This window comes from Onychomys torridus, chromosome 19 (assembly GCF_903995425.1).
Source record: "Onychomys torridus chromosome 19, mOncTor1.1, whole genome shotgun sequence".
NCBI classification, from domain to species: domain Eukaryota; kingdom Metazoa; phylum Chordata; class Mammalia; order Rodentia; family Cricetidae; genus Onychomys; species Onychomys torridus.
The window spans coordinates 48,397,644-48,423,765 of NC_050461.1; the positions used below are offsets into that span (position 1 = coordinate 48,397,644).

The window sequence follows — 26,122 nt, forward strand, 5'->3', positions numbered from 1 at the left end:
ATGTTTTGGATTTTAAAAGGCGTTTTTCCTTGAATGGTTATCCAAAGGCTTTTGCAATGCTGGTTGCTGCTTATTATTCTAACTCCATTAATAAGCAAGCCAAGACCCCAATGTGAGTGGCTCAAAAATACAGATATGTCCCACCGGCTACAGTCCCTTTCACCTAGTAAATACTTTTTCTTTTCTAATATTTTATCTTTTTATATATAAGACTTTCAAAGTGTCCACTCCAACTGGGTCCCCAGGCTCAAAGACTTTACATGTGGAAACGATAGGGAGAGACCTGTTAAAGAGGTCACATCACTTAACCTGAACATACACTGATTTTTTTTTTTTTTTTAAAGAATGTTCTGGATGAGCTCTTGAGAGGAAAGTGCTCTTCTGTGACTCGGTATAATCACCAGTTGGAAATATCATAGATCCAATTTGATAACAAATGTTCCATTTGATTCAGAAAATGGGTGTCCCTGGGGATAGATGTGCTGGGCATCTGGGCAGTTTAACTCATTAGTCATTATTACTAGCCATTTTTCTATCCACACAACAACGTGCTTAGCAGTGTGGGAGCATTTAATGTCGCACAGTGAAAGGGGGTGAGTACCTTGTGTGGAAGGTTGGGAAGTAACTGGAGTGAAGACATTCAGTTGTTTTGTTTTTTGTTTTCAAATGACAGGGAAACACAAGAAGAAGAGAAAGCTGCAGACTTTCAAAACATACCCAAGGCCACCTGAGCCCTCTGCGGCGGCGGCGGCGGCGGCGGCGGCAGAATGCTGGGTGAGAATCTCCTCTCCACGGCTAGCTACTGAGCGGAGAAGGCTCTTCTGCTCCGCGAGCTCCTGCTCGAACTCCTGCACAAAGGTAAATACCACTGTCACTCAGAGGGCTGACCGCCATCGCTGTCACTGCTCTCCTATCTACAGAGCGAACGTCAAAGGCTCCAATAACTGCAAATGGGAGCACAGGGTAAAAGGCAGGGCTTGGGCCAATTCTCCTGCTCTGCTTTAAGTATCTGGAGAAAGCAACAGGAACAGAAACTTTTGCTGGACAATGGTGCCCCCATGTGGTGAAATATGTCCCTTCCTTTCAAAGTCAATCGTGTCTTGAGCTAGCCAGGACAGAGACTCCATAAGACATCAGCTCACACACAGCAGTCTTCCGCTTTGTGAGCTGCATTATCAGCAGATCTGACTTGACCTTTTCTTCATTTGCAGTACATTTGTTTAAGTGTGTATTTGACAGAAGAAATACTCAAGTGTGCCCATTACACAGAGTTCGTGTCTTCAAAAGAAATGCATCAACAGGTATCACTTATATCACAACCAGTTACGATCTGATCTCGTGAGGCATCTCCTCGAAAGTGAAAAAACACATTTCACTGCATTGAAAAAAATATGTGTACTTGGCCATTCTCAGAGGCCTTCCTGAGACTTTTTGTAATTATCATAGAATAAATGCAAGCAAGGTCAAAACAAAAAGTAAAGTGTCCCTGAGGAAACAGGTTACAGTTGAACCATACGGTGCAACCTTTAACACACACTAGCTTCACAATGACCAGTTAACCCACCATCCCATCAGTTATGGAGAAGCATGCCAAAAAAATGCTAGTTATGTTTCATTCAGAAATAAGGTAAAGTCAACAAGTGAAGAACTTTGGAGACAATGCTGGGGATGTCATCCAATGGAACACTTGCCTGGCCCAGTTTCCATTCCCAGAATTGAAAACAAAACTATGACCATGAAAACGTTGGCCATTGGAACAGTCCCTCAGGTTCTTCTTGTGACAGAGCTGCCATCTAGAGGAAGGTAGGAAATGCTTCACCTTCTGTTGCTGGAGACTGCTCTGCCGCTGGTGGGTTCGGGTGGTGCGGGCTTGGGCCAGCCATTCCTGTACTCCAGGGCTCTGAGTGGCTGTGAGGTCAACATCGCTCTCCTCTTTCTCTTGTGCGGCTCCCTGCTTTGAATGAAATCAGATGGGAATCAAGGGCCATAGCACCCACAGGAAAACCTCACCCCATTGGGGAGAGGATCCCTCTGGTGTGGTTTGTCTAATGACTTCAAACCACTACCGTTTTGGACATGACACCACCTATTTTTAAAAGATGGTGACACAAAACCCATCTAAGTTGTGACATTTTTAGGAAGGAGAATAAACAGATGATTATGCCCAGAAGCATTTCCAGGGAAACCCATCTTTTTCCAAAGTAGTCATTAAATACGTTTCCAATTTTTTTTTCTATAAAAATACAAAACGCAACCCTTTTTATGAACTTTGTAACGTCACATAAAGGTAAAATGTCACCCAGATGAACATTTCATGTCAGAATTTCTGTCCTTCCTCTGAAAGCTTCACCCTGCCACCATCTGTCCAGGTCACGTGGCATCCATAATGGGTACAATAGCAAGTACTTGCTTCTCAAAGAGTTTTCTAGAAGGTTGCCAACCAAAGAGATCAATGCCTTTGAGAAACAGTTAAATCTCACGGCTGAGTTTACATTCTAGAATTCAGGAAAAAAACGAGGCATGATGGTCAGTCATGACTGTCAACTTGGCTGGGTGGAGGCCACATAGGAGAATAGTAAGGCCTACTTCTCCGGGTGTCTGTAGATCATGAGCACTCCAACCTAATCCATGGTCGTAATCTACCTATAGATTCAAAAATCTAAACAGACAATTAGAAAGTGCTGGAACCAACCAAATAACAGCCCAGTTACAGGAAGAGGGTCACTGGTGGCTTTTGAAGGGCATATCTTGGTCCTGGCCCCATCCCTTCCTAGTATATTCTCTTTTATTTTTGGCTTGCCTGAGTTGAAAAGCTTCGCTTTGCCATGCCCACGGGCCATGATGTCCCTGCCTTGCTACTAATGTTAACATCATTAACATTGGTCATGGAGTCAAACCTCTGAAAACATGAGCAAAAACGAATCTTTTCCCCTAAAGCTGTTCGTGCCTGGCATTTAGTCACAGTGCCGAGACACTTAGTAACATGCAGCAAGAGCTTCCAAGATGGCTGAATGTCCTCTGCCCTCCTCCACCCTAGCCTCATCTCTTCAACTCATTCAAGAGTTGCAGGAAGTGGTCAACCACCAGAGCAATCCTCAGAACACTTCAAGAGGCAGGAAGCCTGGACCCACCCACCCCCACCTCTGACAACACCACATTTCATAAGAAGGCAGCCCTAACTGGATGTAGCGGGTTAAAATATAAATAAAAGTTTAAAAAAAGAAGACATCGAGTTGGAAGGGAGATGTTTTGAAGGTCCTAGGGGAGCTGAGGAGAGGAGCAAGAAGTGAACACAATCAAGAAATAATGTACGCTGTATACATGTGTGGAAGTTTCAAAGATTAAGGAAAATGTCAAAAGCTATAAAAATTAGAAATATAAACATCTTGTAAAATAAACATATAAGGACAGAAAGCGTCAGGCTCCATGGAGGAGGCCCTAGACTTGAATTAATTCTAGAACTCTTGATTTGTGAACGTCTGATACTCAGAAAGATCTATTTATACACTTCTGTATAGTAAATAGCTCCAAGTAGCCTGGAGGCAAAGGAAGACAGAGTTCTTTGAGTTCAAGGCCAGTCTGTTCTACATAGCAAGTTCCAGGATAGCCAAAGGTACATAATAAAGAAACACACACTGCCCCATCCTTCCAATCCACCCCCACCAATAAATAACTCATGTTCAAACAATAGTTTTCCAGTTCCATTCAAATTAGCATAATAAAGTGTCAATCAACTGTGGGCACAGTGCTTACCATCCTACAAATTCAAAAAATTACCTTGGTGGGTGTTTAAAGGTATTTGGTGTAATAATTACAAATGATGACCCTAAAACAGCTGCTTCCTCTCTATTATTACATGACCACCTCGCCCACCCACTGTTTCACTGCTGCTTTGGTAAAGTTCAGCTAAGGGAAAAGCCGGAAAGTGGTTACTTATCACCCAGGCAGACAACCTTCCTGCCTCGTTGTTCTAATGGGATGTGGAAGGTCTGACTAGTCCCTTGCTTTACACTGAGACTAGGCCAGAGTAAAAGCCTTTCTTTCTTCTTATCCATGTTTACATGTAAAGGGATGAATCAGATGTTTTTTATACAACTCACTCATTAAATACTTATGCATGAGACACTGCTCTTGGAGGCCAGAGTACTTTGCAAAGAAGCAGCATCCAAGAAAGGCTTCCTTGCCGTACAAGAGGGGGCAGAGGCAAAGAGACAGAAAGTGACATGAATGGCTTGCTAGGCTGGTCTGGGAGCATTTTCAGAGGACAAACGCAGGGTGCATGGAAAAGTAAGGAACCTGGCAGAGAACTCGGGGAAATTATCCCAGGACTAGGGGATGGCTACAGCCCAACTATGCCCCCCCCCAGAAACATAAGTGAGAACATCAGCATGGAAGAGGCCACCATGGCTAGGGTCTAACGAGGTGGAGAGCTGGGTCATCCTACTACAACTCTGAGACTGACATGCCACTCTCCCTTGGCTCGCCCACTCCCCAAGTAGGAAGGCAGATAGAGTATACCACTCCAGTTTACACAGCCTATGGGTGGGGGTCCTGCTTTCTTTTAGCTTTAGCATTCTAACGTACCACTTCAGGGAAAGAGCTTTGGTTTTCTATACTTGTGTATTCTTTCCTCCAATCTCATGAGTCATGGTTCCCCCAGCTTGTTTTATGTCAACTTGACATAACCTGGGAGTCATCTGGGAGGAGGGAACCTCCATCGAGAAAATGCCTCCCTAAGATAAAAGGCCCTAAGCAAATCTCTGGGGTGTTTTCTTAATTAGTGATTGATGTGGGAGGGTGGGAGGGCCCAGCCCATTGCGGGTGGGGCTACCCCGGGCCAGGGGTTCTGAGTGCTACAATAACACAGGCTGAGCAAGCTATGGAGAGCGAGCCAGTAATTGGTACTCCTTCATGGCCTCTGTATCAGTTCCTGCCTCCAGGTTCCTGTCCTGATTTGAGTTCCTGCCTTCCCTGATGAAATACGATTTGGGATGCATAAGCCTTTTGTCCCCAAGTGGCTCCTGGTCTTGGTGTTTCATCACAGGGATAGCAGGACAATAGAGGAATGGCTAAGATGACAAGCCCGTACCTTTGTCTCTGCCCCTTTGGAGTTACTGTTCTACAGTGAAGCAAGCCATCAAATGCAGAAAGAACATTCGACATCACCATATGAACTCGTATGTTCTGGGCACGTAGTTCCTTCCCCTTTGCAGGATCCAGCTTCCCAACTAGAGAAGTTGGATCACTGCATCAGGTAGAGCAATGTGAGTGCCCTTGGTCTAAGAGATGCTATTTATATCTTTTGTTTGTTTGTTTGTTTTGTTTTTCGAGACAGGGTTTCTCTGTGTAGCTTTGTGCCTTTCCTGGAACTCACTCTGTAGCCCAGGCTGGCCTTGAACTCACAGAGATCCACCTGCCTCTACCTCCTGAGTACTGGGACTAAAGACATGCACCACCACTGACTGGCTAAGATGCTATTTATATCTTCCAAGCAAAGTGTTCAGAGAGGGGACTCATCATACCTCGTTCACTAAATGTCCCTCCTTCCCAAGAATTTCCCCCAATGATAAACTTTCTGGAAAGTTATGAGTTTAGGTAAGTGTGCTTCTGGCCCACAGGAGACTGAGGAGTACCACCATTGCACAGTGAGTTCTCAGAGACCTGGCTCATTCAGGTAAGGAAGAAACACCAACTTAGAAACCTTGCAGAATTAAAATATGAGACACACAGTGACATCTCAAGGAGTCAGCATACCAGACTGAAGTCCCCAATCACAGCCATTCCAGCTATAAAACACTGGTCTTGGTGGCCATGACGTTCTTTATCTCCCTCCTGGGATCCAGGCCACTTCCCCCCTGCCATTTAACTTAGCCAAGGCCTGTTTCCCAGAACCCATCTGGAAGACTCTCCTTTCAGGCCACAAAATCCACTCACACTTCTGCTTATGCTCCATGAACTGTCAGTGGGTCTTTCAAATCACCAAAGAAAGCTTGTGCTCGTAAAAAATGACAAATGGAATGTGAGCCCTCACCACCACTGACATACACAGATGGACTCTCAGATTCTAAGAATTCATCTGTCTGACTAAGCAAGTCCACAGTTTCAGATGAGAAGAAGGAGGAGGAGGAGGAGGAGGAGGAGGAGGAGGAGGAGGAGGAGGAGGAGGAGGAGAAGAAGAAGAAGAAGAAGAAGAAGAAGAAGAAGAAGAAGAAGAAGAAGAAGAAGAAGAAGAAGAAGAAGAAGAAAGAGAGGAAAGGAAAGGAAGGAAGGAAGGAAGGAATGAAGGAAGGAAGGAAGGAAGGAAGGAAAAGACAACATCAAAAACTGTCGCTTTGAATGTGTTTTCTGTGTTGTTATATTTGGTTTTTTAGCTAGTATGTTTTTCTGACTCACTTAGTCACTTTAAAAGCTAAGACTTGATCCTCAGAAAAGAAAAACGGTGAAGAATCTAGTTCATATTTCTGCTCTTTTCCCTTGGGGTGAGGTGGTACCCACTGGAGGAATGCAAGCCTGAACTACATTCCAGGGTGACAACAGCTCTCCCTTCTGCCTAGGGAGGAGGAAGCATGGTGGCCTCTGCCACTAGAGACTCACTGGGCGGGGCTGCCTCGGACATTTATTTTGGAAAAGTAGAACAGTCACCACTTTTCTTCCTGGAGTATTCCTTGGAAGAGCAGTGAGAATTGGGAAATGCTAACTCTGAGATGAATCACTTCTTCATACGGCAATTTGCTATTTTTCTTTTATTTATGTGCATTGGTGTTTTGCCGGCATGTGTGTCTGTGTGAAGGTGTTGGGTCCCCTAGAACTGGAATTACAGACAGTTGTGAGCTGCCATGTGGGTGATGGGAATTGAACCTGGGTCCTTTGGAAGAACAGCCAGTGCTCTTAACCACTGAGCCATCTCTCTAGACTCGCAATTTGTTATTTATATAGGGTGAACTCTATGCTCCTCCCATAGGTAACATTGTGTGAAAATGACCTAAGCCTCTTATGAAGACAGGCACCTTGTAACTCAAGAAATATTTTCACATGTCCTTAGGTCTGCATTTCTTCATGTCTGTCTGGGAAAAAGGGAGAGATTGGGTCTTCACTGATTTCCATGCCAGTTCACTTTGTAAATCAACAAGATAGGGTTGGGGATTTAGCTCAGTAGTAGAGAACTTGCCTAGTAAGTGCAAGGCCATCCTCAACTCAAAAAATAAAATAAAATATAATAAAGTAAAGTAAAATAAAATAAAATAAATGGAGCAGCAGGTATTATACTCCATGCATATAAAACATCATTGAGAGATATGGGTTAAGAGTGTAGCTCAGGGGCAGTGGGTGCTGAGACTCACAGGGCATTTGAACCTGGGGTAGGAGACCAGGGGAAGGATGGGAAGGTAGAAGAAAGAAGGGAAGGGAAGGGAAAGGAAGGGGAGGGGAGGGGAGGGGAGGGGAGGGGAGGGAAAGGCTCCCCATCCCCCTGTGCCCTGTGCCTTTTGCTCTGTGCCATGACTGCCTCTGATTCATCCTTCAGCCTCTACCCCAGTCTACTGTGGGTGCAGACTTATCATGTCACTCCTCTATTCACTTCTCTCAAGTTAAGATCCAAGTGTCCAGGACACCTTCGCTATCACTGAAATCTGGTCCCCACTGTGATCTTAATGGCAGGACCTTGGGAGGTGACGGCCACTGCAGTTATCTTTGCTATACAGGAGAGCCCAGAAATCCAGCTAGCCTCTCCCTCCACAAGAGGACACAGCGAGAACTGCCATCTATGCTCACTGGACGCTGAAGCAGCTGGCATCTTCATATGAGACCACCCAGATTCGAGAGCAGCGTGCCGTATGCTTTCTGTTTATAAACCACTCAGTTAGGGAAAATTTGCTACAGCAAACTAAACCACTTAAGACATAGTTTAGTTTCCTTTCTTCCTGTTACTCTGCTCCAGCCACACAGGCTTTGGGCAGTCTTTACACTAGCTTCCCCCTTTGGCAGGAATGTACACACACACACACATACACACACACACACACACACACACACACACACACACACTTCACTCCTTCAATATGTACTACACAGTGAGTTCCAGTGTGCAGATGGGGCAAATACAGCAAAATAAAAGTTCACATAAGTAATTAAACATGCCCTTTGAAAGCGTGAGAAAGAGCCGGGCGGTGGTGGCACACAACTGTTATCCCAGCACATGGAAGGATCTCTGTGAGTTCGAGGCCAGCCTGGTCTACAGAGTGAGTTCCAGGAAAGGCAGAGAAGCCCTGTCTCAGGAAAAAAGAAAGAAAGGAAAAGGAAAAAGAATGAGACAAATGTCTATAACCAACGGGCTAGAGTCAGATGCTCTGCATAACAAAAAAGAACCTAAACTGTAAGGACACAGAGAAGCTGAAATCAAAAGAAAGTTAAGAGGTAGGCCAGGCAAACACTGCTCAGAAAACTCCATCAATGTAAAACAGAACTGACCAGCAGGGCTCACAGTGTTACAGAGGGAAGATTCATTCACCCGGCATGCAGGAGGATTTGCATGCAGGAACTACCTGGAACAGGATGAATACATCTAGAGAATGGACAGTAAGAGGAATCCAAAAGAAAAGCAAACTTGTCACAGTAGAACTACATCCTCAGCTCTCTGTGGTCAATCAACGCTGACAGCCTGGCTGGAAACCCAGACCAAGGGCAGACTGTACATGGACAGACGTGCTGAGGTGTTAGAGAAAGCATGTGTATACACATGTGTGCCTCAGCCTCCAACATTTTCTCTCTCCCGCCACTTACAGAGAGGCACGTGGTGGTGAGGGTGTCCCAAATGCGGAGTCAGCCGGGGCTTCGGGTGGCAGCGCTCACCTGCATGTTGAGCTGTCTGTCATGCAGGGCCCTCTGCAGCTCCAAGAGACTCCCTTTGAGCATCCTCAGCTTGGCTGCCAGCTGCTCTGCCTCGTCCTTCGTGTGCGCCTTGCCCTCCAACAACAGGTTCTCATTGTGCACGGACAGCTGTGACAGGGCCACCACTTTCTGTTCGATTTCCACGAGCATGTTCTGGAACGAGAGAACAAAGGGCAAAAGCCTCACATCTGGCCAGCCCCTGGAGACTCTTTCCAAACTCAACCTTTAATAGTCACTAACCACACAAGCAGGTGTCTGTGACTTTTCCTACTTTAAAGAAGACGATATGCTCTTTGCGGGTAAAGTTACCTGTACTTCTTAGCTTTTCTCTTTTTTTAAAAAAAATGAGATACTTTACAATTAAAAACACATTGGAAAAGACATATAGAAAACACGTTTGGTATAGCCAACAAGAAACACAAGAAAAGGCCACTGCCCGAATGTTACACCATTATTAGTCCCAATATGTTAGTATTAGATTATCAATGTTAGTAAAATTATCATACAGTAAACTTCTTGTTTGTTAGTTTAAAAAGGAATTTCTTTCAAAACATTGATTTTGAAGACCAAGCTGCCTAAGAACTTTCAATCCTCCTACATCAGCCCCCTCTTTCTGTCTTCCTCCTCCTCATCTTCTTCTTAAAAATATGACACATCTTTGATCTTACATTTTTAAGTATTTCCCACACTTCTATCACAGAGCTTTCCCCCAGGATTGAGACTAAACAGAAAGAAATGAAAACTAGCCTCCTGCTTCCAAAGCAAGATCTTTTATGAAACCAAAAAAAGGCTGAAAATAAATCAATCAAACATGCCATAAACCACTTTATTGTCTACATAAATCATGTTGGTTTTATGTCCTTTGCCTCTAAACTCTTTGAAATGGAGGTCTGTGGTGGGTGGAAAGAAAATGGCCCCCAAAGGCTCATAGGAAGTGACACTGTTATTACTCCTTGTTGGACTAAGTGGCCTTATTGTAGGAAACCCATCACTAGGGGGTGAGGGGGTGGGCTCGGAGGTTTCAAATGTTCAACCCAGGCCCAGTGTCACTCTCTCTTCCTGCTGCCTGCAGATCCAGATGCAGAACTCTCAGCTCCTTCTCCAGTGCCATGTCTGCCTGCACGCTGCCATGCTTCCCACTGTGACGATAATGGACTAAACCTCTGGGCTATAAGCAAGCCGCCACAATTATATGTTTTCCTTTATAAGAGTTGTCATGATCATGGTGTCTCTGCACAGCAATAGAAACTTAAGACACGGCCCTAGTTTTTGTTCAATCAGTTAATTTATTAATGACAAATACATTTTACTTCCCATTAGGAAATGTAGATTACTGCCGTTCCATTAATTCTTAAGAATAAGATTTCATACCAGAGAAGTAAAGCCAATGAAAGAGCAAACGAAAATGTTCACTAAGATGGGAATTAATGAATGAGGTCTCAAGAATTGTTTCTGAGAACTGAATATATTTCTGGGCAGGGTTGGTCTGGCATTGTGCTGAGGGTCCATAATATATCTTGAGGGTCAAGAAGTGTTGATTTTTATTTTCTTTTTAAAAATCAAAAGACTCAAGGGATGCTAACATGCACGAGACCCTGCCCTGGGTTTGAATGCCACCATGCAATAAAATGCGTGTGGCAGTGCAGGTTTTGAGTGTGGAGTCAGGAGAATATAGAGTTCAAGATCATTCTTGGCTACTTAGTAAGTTCAAGGCAAGCCTGGGCAACATGAGATCTTATCTCAAAAGAAAAGGAAAAGAAAAAAAGGAGAGGAAGAGAATACAAAAGAGAAGAAAATTAGAAAAAAATGATATAATAATGAATCCAATGCAGATTTTATTAGTCTACATGGTCCTTTTCACCATGTGGGGGAAAGTTCTCATATTAGCGAAGTCTCCAGGCCAACAAAAGTCATCATGTGGCTCCAATTCTTCTTCTTTATTTATTTTCAGGGTCTCGGTGTGTAACCTTGGCTGGCCTGGAACTCTCCCTATAGAGCAGGCCGGACTTCAACTCCTAGATGTCTTCCTGTACTGTCTCCCAAGTGCATTCAGGAGGCAGAGGCAGGCGGATCTCAGTGAGTTTGAGGCTAGCCTGGGCTACAGAGTGAGTTCCAGGAAAGGTGCCAAAGCTACACAGAGAAACCCTATCTCGAAAAACAAAAACAAACAAACAAAAAAAAGGTGTGCACCACTATGCCCAACATGTGACTTCCATCCCATGTGACAGCCAATTATAATTATGAAGCAAATAGTTTAATTCTAGGTTTTTAAAATCATAAGATTTTCTTTAATATTTTCATATTAAATTTTAACTTACAAGGGTCTAGATTTTAACTGGATTGATGTCTGTATTTTAAATGATTTAAAGTAAGTATTAGATTTGAAAGGTCAATCTGATAGTTTGCTTACTTTCAATGCCATAGGCTTTGAATTCCTTAAGTACTATGAAAACACATTTTACTACTTTATAAATAGCCTGAGCTGTATTGTCAGAATTATGTTAACTATACTAAAGGCTCTCTGAATTTCTTTAAAAGTGGGGTGGGAACAACACCATCACACGAGTCTGAAATACTAGTCTGAGTGTTAATTTTAAGCCCTAGAAGGAAACGTTAAAATAGATGCATGCCTCAACTTCTGACAGCAGAAAAGAGGCTAGGAATACTGGGAAAAGCTCCCATCTGGTTCTTCAACCTCCACCATGGAGACAGAGAACAAAGCTGTTGGTACACAGAGAGGAGTCTTAAGGCATTGCCTGCTATGAGTGATAATGATCAATATTATAAGCCTCAAAATATGAATAAGAAGACCCCCGTGGTATACTATAAAATAAGAAAGCAGACTTAATTAGCTAATGCTGTTGGCAGATATCTTTTGATGCCACTTAGGTGAAATATGAAATTGTGTTTACTGATATTTAGCCCTGCGGATTGGGAAGGGTTTTCTGGAATTCTCTATTTGCAATTTCTTTTTTCATTTCATGTTTGTTTAGTGTATGGGGTCTTCTTGCCTGAATGTAGGTCTGTGCACACTTGCATGCAATGCCTCATGACACCACAAGAGGGCATCAGATCCCCTGAGACTAGAGTTACAGATGGGAATAAGCCAATATATGTATGTTTGAAATTGAACTTGGGTCCTCTGAAAGGGCAGCCAGTGCCCTTAACTGCTAAGCCATCTCCTCAGACCCTTAAATGAAAGACTTCAAGCATATTTCACTCACATGTGAAGTGTAATATGTTAATAATCAGGAAGTTTAACTATGGACACATGTGAGTTCACTGTTTCTTGCTGTATTAGATCTGGAGTGCCTCCTACAGGCTAGCATGTTAATAGCCTGGTCCTCAGCTGGGTGCTATTCAAAAGTGATAGAAACCTTTAGGAAGTGGAGTCTTGTGGGGGATTTTAGATGCCTTGTTTATTTTATTTTATTTATTTTATTTTTGGTGTGTGTTTGTTATTTTGAGACAGGGTTTCTCTGTGTAACAGCCCTGACTGTCCTGGATCTCACTCTGTAGTCCAGGCTGGCCTCAAACTCACAGAGATCCACCTGGCTCTGCCTCCTGAGTGCTGGGATCAAAGGCATGTGCCACTGCTGCTAGGCTAGATGCCTTGTTTCAGTGGGTTATGGATTCTTATCTTTTTCTTTCTCTTTTGTTCCAAGCAATGAGATGAGCAGGCTTCTTCCATGTGTCCCCAACATGATGCACAGTACTGTCTAAGACAACGATGGAATGCATGGATGAAACCTCTCAACAGCATGAAAATAAACCTTTCTTCTTTTTAAGTTGATTATCTCATGGATTTTGTTACAGTAGGAAGAAGCCAGCATGAGTATCCATAATACATAATAAGAAAAAAAACTTTTGTGCATGGCTAGGGTTGTAGCTCAGTGGTGTGGGCCTTGCCTAGCACACATGAGGCCCTATGTTTAATCTGTTACTTCTTGGGTTTTTTTTTGTTTTTGTTTTTTTTTTGTTTTTTGTGGAGCTGAGGATCGAACCCAGAGCCTTGCGCTTGCTAGGCAAGCACTCTACCACTGAGCTAAATCCCCAACCCCAATCTGTTACTTCTTGAGGAAAAAAAAAAGAAGAAGAAAGAAAAGGAGAAAGGGGGGGGGGAGCATCATTGACCTGAGGTTGTCAGCACTTTAAGAAGCTGGGGATGTGATTCAGTAATAAAGTGCATGGGTTCCATTTCTAGCATCAAACCAAAGTTCAAACGAAGCACCCCCTCCCCCCCCAAAAACAACCACCTTTATAAAACAGCTCTTGGGCTGGAGAGATGGCTCAGAGGTTAAGAGCACCGACTGCTCTTCCAGAGGTCCTGAGTTCAATTCCCAGCAACCACATGGTGGCTCACAACCATCTGTAATGAGCCCTGGTGCCCTCTTCTGTATACTAAATAAATAAATAAATCTTTAAAAAAAAAATAAAACAGCTCTTAACCTTTATAACCTTTATGAAACTCCCTCTTACATCAGTCTTAGAGACCTGACATGGAAGGAAGGCCATTGCACATTTGGAAAGACAAGGCACACTAAACTCTCTGTGTCTGCAATACTGGCGGTTGCTGAAGTTTCCCAAGAACCATGTGAGGACTAGGTTAAAATGGAAATTGAGCACCCATGGAGGCTTCCAATGACATTTTGGTTTGACTCATTAATACTAATTCTTCTGAGTTTATATATATATATAGTTTGCTGGGTGGTGGTGGCACACTCCTTTAATCCCAGCACTCAGGAGGCAGAGCCAGGTGGATCTCTGTGAGTTCAAGGCCAGCCTGGTCTACAGAGATCCAGGACAGGCACCAAAACAACACAGAGAAATCCTGTCTCGAAAAACTAAATATATATATTTTAGCCAGTAAACAGATACTATAAATATTCTGGTATCTATAGTCTTTTAAAACAGTAGCCAAAGCATTGGAAGTTTAGTCAGACTTGGCGGTGCATACTTGTAACCCAAGCTCTGAAGTTGGAGAGAGGCAGGAATGCCATGCACCCCAGGCTAACCTACTCTACTTTTTTGAGAACCTACTTTAAGAAAGACAAAGATTAACTGGGTATGGTGGCTCATCTCTGTAATCATAGTATATGGAAGGCTGACACAGGAGGATACCATAAGTCTGAGGCCAGACTGTTTTACTCAATGTATTCCAGGTCAGCAGGGCTACAAAGTGAATATATATATATATATATATACTTGATAGCTTTGCTATCCCACAGGCTGAGAACCACTGTTGTAGAGGATCTTAGTACCTGACAGTCCACCAGCTGTGCATCCATGTCCATGGGCTCCTGGGGTGTACCAAGAGCAACATCCAGGGTGGCCTTTGTGTTCAGCAGCCAGTGGTCCAGCTCATCTGCCTCACAGCGATACCTCTGCAGAGCCTGCTCTTGTCTCTGCTCTTCCAGCTGGTCATTTAGCTTTTCCTGAGGAATGAGGAAGAAGATAACTTGAAGGGAGCATTGGGCAGTGAGAACTTGAAGATTCCACACAACAGAGCACCAGTTCCAAGCGCTGGCCCCACCCACAAACACCTGGGAAACAAAACAAACGCCTAGACTCAGGCCACATCTTGGAACTCTAAATCAGGATTTCTCTGTCTCTACATTAGTAAGTGAAAACCCGCCACCCCACCCCCACCATGCCCGTCCCCCAATGAAACGAAGTTGATTTTTATCGTATATATTATTGTTGCCAAAATCTGCCTACCAAATAAAGTTTAGATCTAGTAACACTGGCAACAGAAATATAAAGGTATTTTCATGAGCTAATATGCTTGGACTGGCTAACAGTGCACAGGCAGGGCTACGTGTCACAGTATTAGTTCTATTCCTCATCCCAGGCTCTTATTTAATCACAGCAAACCATCACTCAAATCTTATGCCTGTCCATGGGGCTCTAGTCTACCAGGTACTAGCCTTCTGCATTCTCAGTGTCTCCCACCCAGAGAGCACATTCGTAGATACACCCTGACTGTACTCTGTGCTCCAGACCCCACGCAAACATAATACCAGCTTCTTGGGCCTGGGAAATAAGGAGACAGTTTCACTTGAATATCTATTCAGCACGCAAAACAGTCCAACCGTGGAGGCAACTGAGGTGTCCAACAATAGAGAATGGGTAAGGAAAATGTTATGTGGGGTGCATGAGTGTGTGTGTGTGTGTGTGTGTGTGTGTGTGTGTGTGTGTAAATGTATGTGTGTATATGTATGTGTGTGTGTGTTTGTGTACACAATGGAATTTCTTACAGCCATAAAGAAGAATATAATGATATCATTAACAAGAAAATTGACATGACCAAAGGAAATTACATGAAGTGAACTACACCTATTGTGGAAAGACAAATATTGCATGCTTTCTCTCACATGTGGTTTCCATACTTTACACAAATGTGTGTGTGTGTGTGTGTGTGTGTGTGTGTGTAAAAGCTTTAAAAAATAGATATCAAAAAAGAGAACGGAAACAAAACGCAATTAAAACAACAGACCCATGTAGTTCACATCAGTAGCCAGAACTACTGCTAACAGATACTAAAGCTTGATTCAGACACAGGAACTGAAGCACCTGCAGGGCTCTAGCTACCTCCAAAAGCTGCCGCTTGCCAGCCGCTTTCATCCTGATGGTGGACATCCGTTCGGCCAGGACAGTGAGCGTGGACTGTAGGGCCAGCTGCTCTGCTGGGTCAGACTCCCGAGACTCAGCCACCAGCTCCTCTGCAAGAGACGCCTGCAGTCCATTGATCTCGTCTTGGAGCATCTGCACTTCATCCATCAGGGCCTGTGGGGAAGACTGTGGAATCACACTCTTGACTGAGGACTCCGGGCTCTGCCATCGTACACCCACTGAGATCAGACTCACTCAGATGTCACAGATTGGGCCAGCCAGCAGGACTGTTACTAGTTTAACTTTGAAAATGACACACTGCAGAGCTGAAGGCTGGGAGAATTGTGATTTGAATGCTGGGGATGTTAGGAGCTTAAGTCACATTGAACAAACTAATGAGCATTTCTGGTTCTCAGCAGGCTCATTCAGAACACAAGGGGATTCTTCAACTGTGTCCACACTCATTCTTCCTTCTTCTGTACCTAGTTCTAAAATGGGAAGTTTCTCGGAGCTAACTTCCAGGCCACTGGACCTCTCCAGAGTCCTTTCCCAAGGTTTCAAATGCTTGCTAATGTGGACCACCTCCAAGGCATGCCCCCACCCAGCCTCTTGCATTCAGCTTGTACAGTTCAATGGCATCCTCAACGTAGCATATATCTTTAACAATGGCAGAATGCTCTACTTTCTGAACAGGCTCCTTCACTGGCTCACAAAACACCAGATTGAAAACCCAAATTGGAGTAGTCACCAGGTTGAAGTTCCCTGTCACCGGCTATAAAGCAAAGCTTCTGTCAGCATTCCAACTGAGAGATAGCAATCAATCCCCAAACTGCCTGGTTTCAGCCTACAAGATAACCAAGCTCTCTCTGCCTTAATCCTTCAGCAAGAGGAGTAATTTAAAGTAACTACTCAATGTCACCTTCTCTATTCTGCCTCCTAGCCCTGCCCTTAAAAGGCAGAGGACTTTGAAATGACCAACTCATTATCTGTTTCTTAATTCTAGTCTGCTTTGTTTTTGAGATAAAGTATTGCTATAGTGCCCTGGATGAGCTAAAACTCAACACGTGGGCCAGGCTGGCCTGGAACTCACAGATACCTCCTCCCTAGCATTGGGATTAAAGGTGTGTGACACCACACCCAACCCTGGTTTTGTTCTTGTTTTTGAGTCAGGGTTTCTTTTTTCTTTTCAGAGCTGAGGACTGAACCCAGGGCCTTGCACTTGCTAGACAAGCGCTCTACCACTGAGCTAAATCCCCAACTCCAAGTCAGGGTTTCTTATAGTCCAGGCTGCTCTGAAACTCTGTTTACAGCTGAGGAGGACTTTAACTCTGGTCTCCCTACCTTCATTTTCTCAGTGCAGAGATCACAGGCACACACTAACAATGCCCTGTTTATTTGGTGCTGGGATTGGACCCAGGGCCTTGGGCATGCTGAGCAGTCAGTCAATGCCAGTCATCTGTCCATCTTCCAGGCTTAGGCCAGCCATTTACCTAATCTATAGCCACCTGTCTATCTTCTATTTAGTTTTTCCGAGATTGGGGTCTTCGGAGAGCACTTCCTATTCAGAAATTGAACAGCATGTTATAAAACTGTAGGAAAGGCGACCATGGCCCAGTGAAGTAACATAGATGATTCTAACAGCTTTGCTGACATTAGTTCACATCTCTTCCACAGACAGCAGACGTCACAGTAAGCACGGTACCTCCTCAGAGTGCACTGTCAATGGCGTTAAAAGACAAAATAACAAGAAAAAAAAAAAATCACCTCTCTTACCCAATACTGTGACCCATGCAACTGATTTTTAACTGACTGTTACATCGACGGTATTAAATAGACCTAGACAGGAAGTGTGTGTGTGGGGGGGAGTGGTCCCCTGGTCCTTCACAAGCTGTACACCTCCACGCTGCCACCATCCTGATCAGGAAATAATGCCTTTCCAAAACTTGGCAAGGGCATTTTGACTTCCCTGTGGTTACCTCCAGGCATCCCAGCCACACTGTTGACATGTAAACATGTCTGCCCTTGGCCTGCCACTTCTGTGAATAAGCTGTTCTGTGTGTGGACTGGGCTTTTTAAACTTGCTCCTTGGAGAGAGCTGCTCACTCTCCGCGTTGTTTAATATCTCACTGCCAATTGCTCTGTGAATCATTTTAGTTTGAAGCTTTCTCCTGGATTCCTAGCAGAAGCCCATGGAGTTTTATTTTGCAATTTCCTGTTGACACTTAAGAACAACACCTCCTCTGTGGTTGCCTGCTACATCTCTGCTTGATCTCCTTATCCACATGCCTTACTCAAACTCTGGTGCCCACTGCCTCTTTCGTTTGGTTCTGTAGATTACACATGTCTGCTCTTACTTATGGGGACTGTCTGCTCCTCCAGTGTTTTCTTTACGGGTGTCTTTTGATGCTCAGAAAGTGTTTTCTTTTACTGTTGTTTTGTCTGTTTTGTTGAGGCAGGGCTCCAGTGTGTATGTAGCCCTAGCTGTCTTGGAATTCACTGTAGACCACTAGGACCTCAGCTTGCTTTGAACTCAAGGAGCTCCACCTGCCTTTGCTGGGATTAAAGGCGTGGTCCACCACACCTGACTAAAAGTTTCTAATTTGATTATAGAACAATTATTTGTCCTTAATAGTTAATTACAGATTTGGGTGTTTTCTGAGGTTTGTTTTGTTTTGTTTTTGTTTGTTTGTTTGTTTTAGAAAACTTTGCCTACTACATCATGATTGTGGTATGTCGTCTTCAAAAACGTTGAATGAAGAGCTCAGTGGCAGAACTCAGGCTTGGTGTGTCTGAATCATGCCAATCAAAACAAACAAACAAACAAACAAACAAACAAACAAACAAAAGAATTCTCCTGGAGCATAATTAATGGAAAGGTGTTGTTTTCAAAAGGTCTAGAGAGGTTTATGAGAGAGAAACATGTAGAACAGGTGTTAAGAAATTTTACAGCACTCTGGCATCGACATGACATCAAAGAGAATTTTAGAAACTACTTGTATACAATGGATCAGAAAGTAAGAAAAAACATCTTCACTGCAAGTAGTTAGGCTAGCATCATTTTAAGAGGCTTTTTTGTTTGTTTTGTTTGTTTTAACTTCATGCTGAGGTCTACTATAATCCAGCCTAATTTATCATACTATTTTGTTTCCAGTGTAGGTACAAACCAAGGTTTCACCTCCCCCTCCTCCTCCTTCCCCTTTCTCCCCCCTCCCTACGCTCCCACCCCCTCTCCCTTCCTTTCTCCCTTTCCTTCTCTCTCTAGATAGTTTTGTAGTATCTACGAACTTTGCCATAAGCCAAATGTCTCTAAGGTGGCACTGTTTCCGGAAGTTCAGTGCTGTGCAAAGGATACTTTCCATTCTTAGAACTTTGTAAGTCTAAGCCACCAGTACTCAAGCTTAGTACTTTGTAAGTCTAAGCCACCAGTACTCAAGCTTAGAACTTTGTAAGTCTAAGCCACCAGTACTCAAGCTTAGAACTTTGTAAGTCTAAGCCACCAGTACTCAACCTGTGGGTTGTGACCCCTTTTTTGGGGGGGAGGGGTCACGCATCTGATATCCTGCATGTCAGATATTTACATTATGATTCACAACAGTAGCAAAAGTACAGTTATGAAGTAGCAATAAAACTAGTTTTCTGGTTGCGGGGGTCACCACCACACGAGGAACTGTATTAAAGGGTCTCGGTGTTAGGAAGGTTGAGAAGGCTCTAAGTGGTAGGATATACTTTTCAACTTTAACCAGGCCTTGAGGGAATTGTTTGTTTGTGTGTTTGTTTTGAAACAAGGCCTTACATAGACCAGGCTTCTATTTGTTATGTGAGAAGATATCCTTGAACCTCTGAGTCTCCTGCTTCTGTCCCCCAAATTCTGGGATTACATGCCCTTGCCACCATACCCCACGACAATTTCTAGTCTTTGGATATATGATTTTCTTATATTTGCAATATATTTTATCAATCCATATAAAACATACTACTGCAGTATTTGAGTTCATTTTTAAGATTTAGTCTCCATAGATAGCCCAGAATGGCTTTGAATGTGCAATCCCCTGCCTCACTGTAGGCACAGGCCACCATTCCCAGCCTTGGGGGTGATGGATTTTGAATTGAGATTGCATTGAACTTATAGACTGATTCTCTTTATTGTTCATTTAAAGTATTTTCCTGCATTATATTGTGATCATTTATTGGAGGCCCAATTGCCAAAAAAAAAAAAAATTCAAGTCCGTATTATCTGTTCAGACTGTATAGCCTCCTCTATAATTAGACTGGCCTCATTCTGTGTTCTCTTCTTTGTGCAGTTCTGAACCATGCTCATCCTCCCCCTCCCTCCCCGCCACCTCCCCACAGATGTACACACAATACCTTCTCCCCACTCCTGCCTGCAGGCTCGCTCCAGTCCTCAGGCTCGCTCTCCCCCACATACCAGCCTGATGTCACGGAATCTACTCCCCACTCCCTTTCTCACAGAGATCACAATAACAGTTCTGTTTTCCTATTGCATGCTGGGAGTTCACACCAGTTACCCCAGGCTTTGAAATCATGGATTTATGAAAAGCCAGTCTTTTGCCTGTTGGTCTAGGGGGTGTTCAGCACATGCACGTGAATTGACTCTAACTCATAATAGAGTTGAGAGAGAGAACACACAACTCCTCACTAAATCACAGCGGACTTGGCTGATCAGGGGTGTAGTGAAGTCACTGGCCTCACTCTCTTCCTCTCTGAACACTCTTCAGTGAGGATCCGGGTGCTTTGGCTCCTTGGGACTGTCAGTTCTGCAGTGTTAAGGCAGTTCTCTCTTCCAACTGCTGGCTCCAGCACCCAAGCTCAGTAATGGGGCCAGGCCTTATTTGGAGTGGTGAAAACATTTTAGGAACAGATAGAGGTGTTTGTTGTATGGAATGACTGTATGTCAATGAGTTGTATGTGTCACTTCATTTTGCTGTGTGAATTTCATTTATCTCCATAAAATCCATCTGGTGGTCAAAGACACCTTCAGTCTTCTTGCAGCCAACGGCTGGCCCACAGTGCCCGATGCCAATGAGAGAGACATGGAATCCTCTTTGGGTTGCTGGCTTGTAATGATAGAGAGGGCATGTGAATGACAGGCACAGAATTAGACAAGTGGCTAGAGATAACTGGAAGTCAGGAAAGAGGTCTGATAAAGTGTGGGGGGAGGCAGGATGCCATTGGCACACATGTCAAATATGTGCGTGTGTATAAATATATGTATATATAATAACTATAGAAAATTATACTGGGTCCCATTAAGATGCACATGCACTACTATTTTAATACAAGATAAATACTTGGAGCTTCACTAAATGCCCAATTCCTTTAATAGTAGGGCCACGTGTAACTCGTGTTTATTCAATATCAAAAGGAAATGTTTATTCTGACTCTCATGACTATCTCTCGGAGCACAGTTCTTTCCACAATCTATTTGTTATAGCAAAATAACCTCAGAACTCTTCCCAAAGCCTGTCCTGAGCTGAGTGTGGCAAAGATGCCAAATGCTCCCAAACATCAGATGTCGTCCTAAAAAGTCAAATCCCAACCACATGGGTGAAACATTGAAACGCACATCACCAGCTTATGAACAGCACTGGGCCCTACACTCCTCACTTCGGACAGATTCCAGCCGGAAAGAGGCCTGATGCTCCAACCAAGCTGATACATTGAGACAAGTGTCTGAGCAGTGGTTCTCAACCTTCCTGATGCTGTGACCCCTGAATACAGTTCCTCATGTCATGGGGACCCCCAACCATTTTGTTGCTACTTCATAGCTGTAATTTTGCTATTGTTATGAATTGTAATGTAAATACCTGATATGCAGGAGATCTGATAGATGACCCCAGTGGGGGTCTTGACCCACAGGTTGAGAACCACTTCTCTGTAGTCTCCTAGTAAGAATTAGGTTAGCAAGAAATAATCCTAGTAGAGAGCTGGGAAGTAAGTAACAATTGAAGCATCTCTATCAATTCTTTTGAAGTATAAAAACCACAGTGGACTTTTCCACCACTGTTCAGTTGGAATTTAGAAATGGAAATTCTATAATGAAAGACCGTTCCAGATGCCAAGAACAGATTTAGATAGTGTGTTGGCATTAGCTTTTCATGTGGGCAGCTCTGTCCCAGAATTTGTAGAACTTAGGCACCAACATCAAAAGTGAACAAAGCTAGCTGAGAAGGGAAATCTCAGAACTGTACTGAATTAAACATTCTGTCTCCTCCCCCTCCATTAGACCATTAATAAACTATCTAAGCCTCCGTGTCTGGCTTGCTTACATCATTAAATCAGCTATGTCTCCTCACTGTGGTGATAGGAGGCCCTGTCCTTGGTAACAGCAAAGGACAGAAAGTCATGTGATGGCCTCAACTGCAAGAGAAGTTACATGATGCCTTTCTGATTCATAATCCTTAGCAATAATGTACAATTTGAGGTACTCAAATGTCAGAGAATTAGTAACTGTGAAGTGCTCAGTCCTAAATAGTTCTAAATGAGACAGCTACATCTCTATCTCCTCTACATACATACACACACACACACACACTTTTCAAGGAATAGTGCAGAACACAAAGCAGAAAGGAAACAAAGAAACCAGAGGTTAGAAAGTTGTTAGGAAGCAGTGTCTACTAGACACATCAGAGCAGTCAGCACTCACGAACTCACAAGACCAAGCCAATGAAAACTCCAGCACAGATCAGGCACCCTCTGCTCCCATGGCTCAGAAGTTTTGGTAGCTGAAGGCTACTGGGGTAGGGATAGTCTGTTCTTTTTGTAGAAGTGACCCCTGTTAAGTTGTCCATGCTCCAGTGGGTGGCCTTATATTCACACATGGATAGCACGGACCAAACTCAGTGGGCTATGAAAACAGGGCATGGTGTTGAGAGGGGAACATGGGAGGAGGGTCTGGGAGGAGTTAGAGGCTGAGTGTGGGTAGGTATGATCAAAATGCATTGAACACATATATGAAATTCTCAAAGAATGAATAATAATAATAAATATACCTAAAATGACAATGTTCAATTTTGAGTTTTTTTTCCATGAAATCCCTTGGACGATTTTGCTTCCTGTGCTGGCTAGCCTTATGTCAACTTGACACACAAACTATAGGCATCTGAAAGGAGGGAACCCTCACTGAGAAATGCCTCCATGAGATCCAGCTGAAGGCATTTTCTAATTAGTTAGCGATGTGGGAGGGCCCAACTCATTGTGAGTGGCTTCATCCCTGAGCTGCTGGTCCTGATTCCTATAAGAAAGTAGATTGAGCAAGCCATAGAAAGGAAGCAAGCCAGGAAGCAGAACTCCTCCATGGCCTCTGCATCAGCTCCTGGCTCCAGGTTCCTGCCCTGTGTGAGTTCCTATCCTGACTTCCTTCAGTGATGAACAGGGCTATGGAAGTATAAGTCGAAGAAACCCTTTCCTCCCCAACTTGCTATTTGGTCACGGTGTTTCGTCACAGCAACAGAAACCTTAACTATGACTCTTCATGTACACTATACATTTTCATACTAATAGTGATGGATAGGGCAGCAGTGGTGCTGTTTGTAGCTAATATGCATGTTCCATTAGGAAGTCTACGGTATGGGCCACCATGACCCTGTTTTCTTGAACGGCATCACTCCTGAGAGGGCCAGTGAAGGGTGTTGGGGGAGCTGTGGTCAGTTACCTAGCCTACAGGGATGATAAACTTCCAACAGAGAAAAGGATAACCTAGAGGTAGACAGAATAAAACTGTTTAGAACTTCTCCCAGATCACTGGTTCTCAATAATATGCATGATTCTCAACTTACCCTGATACAGCCCTTAGATAACTCATCCTGCATTCTTTGGGCACTTACAGGAAGCAGACATTTACAGGACAGCCATGAAAGCTGCAGAACTATATTCAAAAGAAGAGAAACTCTACTTCCTCCAAGTACCGTGATGTCCGAATTTGGAGACAACAGGGGAGAAGGGACTGAGGACCCTGAAGAACAAGGAGGTCCCGGGTAGGGTGATATCAGCAGTGAGAAATGACTATGACCCTGAGGTCCTTCTAGACAGGACAGGGATGTTTGTACGGTAGCAACGGTTTAGAAAGGAAATAGGTTGAGGTCAGAGGAAAACAACATTGCCTGGGAGTCCTTGTGATTGTTATGATCTACCAAAATAAAGGGTAGTTTTAAGTTTATGCCTTTATGGCCATTTCCCCAAGCCTGGCAAATTGTGGAAACTCTAGGATATCTGAAAAGCAGTTTATCAAAAGAAGGTCTAAAATAGACCTGTCCCATGCATGTAATCTCTACCCAAAGAAGTTACAAGTTTCAAAAGCCTGAAACCACTATTTCTCAATACACCATCTTTAGATGAAATGTCTGCATTTTTATCTTGTACTGAAAGGCCACATACTGCAAAAGAAAGCACTTGTATTTGGCAGCACATATGAGCAACCCATGAAGTCCAAGGTTATAGTGGATTCCAAAAGAAGTGTGTGTGTGTGTGTGTGTGTGTGTGTGTGTGTGTGTGTGTGTGTGTGTGTGTCCTGGAGATCACACTCAGAGCCTTGGGCATGCTGGGCGAATGTCCTACATGTGAGTTACGGCCCCAGCCCTAGAGCCTTGTCTCTGAAACTGATAGACAGTGATACTACACTTTTACGTCTCCTATTAAAATTAACATTTTGTTCTCATTTGAAGATTTATACTTATTGTCTATTTATTTATGCATGTGTTTCTACAAGAGTGTATGCCACGTGTGTGGGTGTCTGAGGAGGCTGGAAGAGATCCCCTCACTCTCAGGAGCAGGAGCTAAGTCATGAGTCTCCCAGAGGAGTCCTGGGAACCAAACCCAGGTTCTCTGGAAGAGCAGGAAATGCTCTTAAACAACTGAGTCACCTCTCCAGCTCCTGTTCTGCTTTGTGATGGGACCCCCTAAGTGGACCCAGTTGCTCTGGACTGCACTCTCACTTCCTGAGTGCTAGAATTATTGGTGTGGGCCACATACCTGGCTTTTATAATTCTTTTACATGTGATTTTTTTTTTTTTATGTGTATGACTGTTTTGCCTGCATGTTACGTATATGCACTACTTGTGTGTCTGGTGCCCACAGAGGTCAGAAGAACATGTCAGATGCCCTGATACTAGAGTTACCCATGACTGTGAACCACCCACCATATGTATGCTAGGAACTGAACCTGGATTATAGACAAAAGCAGTATGCGCCACCAAACCTGGCCTATAGCTCAGTTAACCTCTAAAGACACTGTTCTTTCTCTTTGCTTTTTGGAGAGTTGTTATATGCTCCTGGGTCCTGGGCAGGGTTAGGCAGCACAGTCCTATGTCATACTGACTCAGCACACAGGTCTGCATACCCTTAGGCCCCAGTTTTACCACATAAGTGTCATTAGAGTACTGACCATGTTCTGTTGGGAACTCTAGAGTGTGGCTCTCATTGTCAGTGCCTACATCCCATGTATGTATCTTAGCACAGATTTTAGCTGATGTATTCTTAACCACGTCTTTCTAATTAGAAGAATGGAATCAGCTCTTTTTTCCACATAGAACTGACACTAACTTACATAAGGTTTTAAAAATGACTAGAGTCAGAACAACACAAGATGGAAACTTAGAACTCTTTCTCACTTGTGGGAGACCAGCTCCCACGTTTATTTACCCCAGGGACCCTTGAGGAATGAGGAATAAGAGACTTAGTTAGAACTAGAGTGAAGAGAAACAGATAGAAATGCAGGATAGCCTCAGGTGAGCCTGGATCCTTATCCACTGGCCCAGAACTGTATTCCAAAGGTCTATTTATAACAATGCCAAAGAGAGAGGCAAAGGACCTCCCCCTTGCTAGATACAACCAAGTGTAGACCCTGCCAAACACCTGGTACTCAGGCCTATGAGCCAAATCATCCTCTTAATGCAGTCCTGCTGGGAAAACCTAGATGGCCTCCACCACTTACTGAATCCTGAGGTTCATTCCCAGAAGAGGCCGACTGGGGACATAGTTTATTCTTACAACAATGGCCTAAGGAAAGCAATCTGGCAACTGTAAAGAAACACACCTTGTATATCAGAAAAGTCCCAAAGCAAAGCCAAAGATGTCACTTTTTAAAATTAGAATCCAGGTCTGCTTTTCTCCTTTTCCTTCTTAGATCCCACCCTGAAGGAGTGGCGGCAACTCCCACCTTTGGGGATCTTGCTCACTCCCACAAGAACTACCACTCTGCTCTCCACCACAGGAGCCTGACAGGCCGACAACAGAGCACACCGATTCCATCAGGCAGGAAGCTGAAGTCATCGAGGCTGCTATTTTTACCTGATGCTCAGCCATCTGGCTTTCTGGACTCCGGCCGGGTTGGAGGCTCTCGTTCAACTTCGTCTCCATGGCCTCCATTTTGGTCGAGACCGACTGGAGAGAGTCTTGGTACTTCTGCTGGCGTTCCAAGGCTTCGTAGAGGGTCCGCTGCTTTTCACTGATCTGAAACAAGAAAGGGGATCTTACCAACGGCTTCCTACTTCTTATCTCGCACGTTGTGACATTTCTTTCCTCACCGCTTTCTTTACCCAAGGGCTTCTGACTGTGTCCGAGATGTGTGTAACTCCGCACGCATTTCCTAAGACAACACCTAAGCCAC

The 26,122-nt window shown here is 43.9% G+C and overlaps 1 protein-coding gene across 12 annotated transcripts in view; it reads right to left on the reverse strand.

Annotated features, from left to right (window-relative positions):
- The window catches only part of Syne1 (spectrin repeat containing nuclear envelope protein 1), a 482,748-nt gene that overhangs the window by 135,732 nt on the left and 320,894 nt on the right, over positions 1-26,122 (reverse strand). For 6 of the 12 annotated variants that reach the window (XM_036168940.1, XM_036168942.1, XM_036168945.1 and 3 more), the window contains 6 exons: positions 25,804-25,965; positions 15,478-15,684; positions 14,148-14,321; positions 8,848-9,039; positions 1,820-1,954; positions 718-848 (listed from right to left, as the gene is read on the reverse strand). In XM_036168940.1, the coding sequence (XP_036024833.1) occupies positions 718-848; positions 1,820-1,954; positions 8,848-9,039; positions 14,148-14,321; positions 15,478-15,684; positions 25,804-25,965 (1,001 nt within the window). The remainder of the gene's footprint in view (positions 1-717; positions 849-1,819; positions 1,955-8,847; positions 9,040-14,147; positions 14,322-15,477; positions 15,685-25,803; positions 25,966-26,122) is intronic. The other 6 variants (XM_036168948.1, XM_036168944.1, XM_036168939.1 and 3 more) reach the window with 3 other exon arrangements.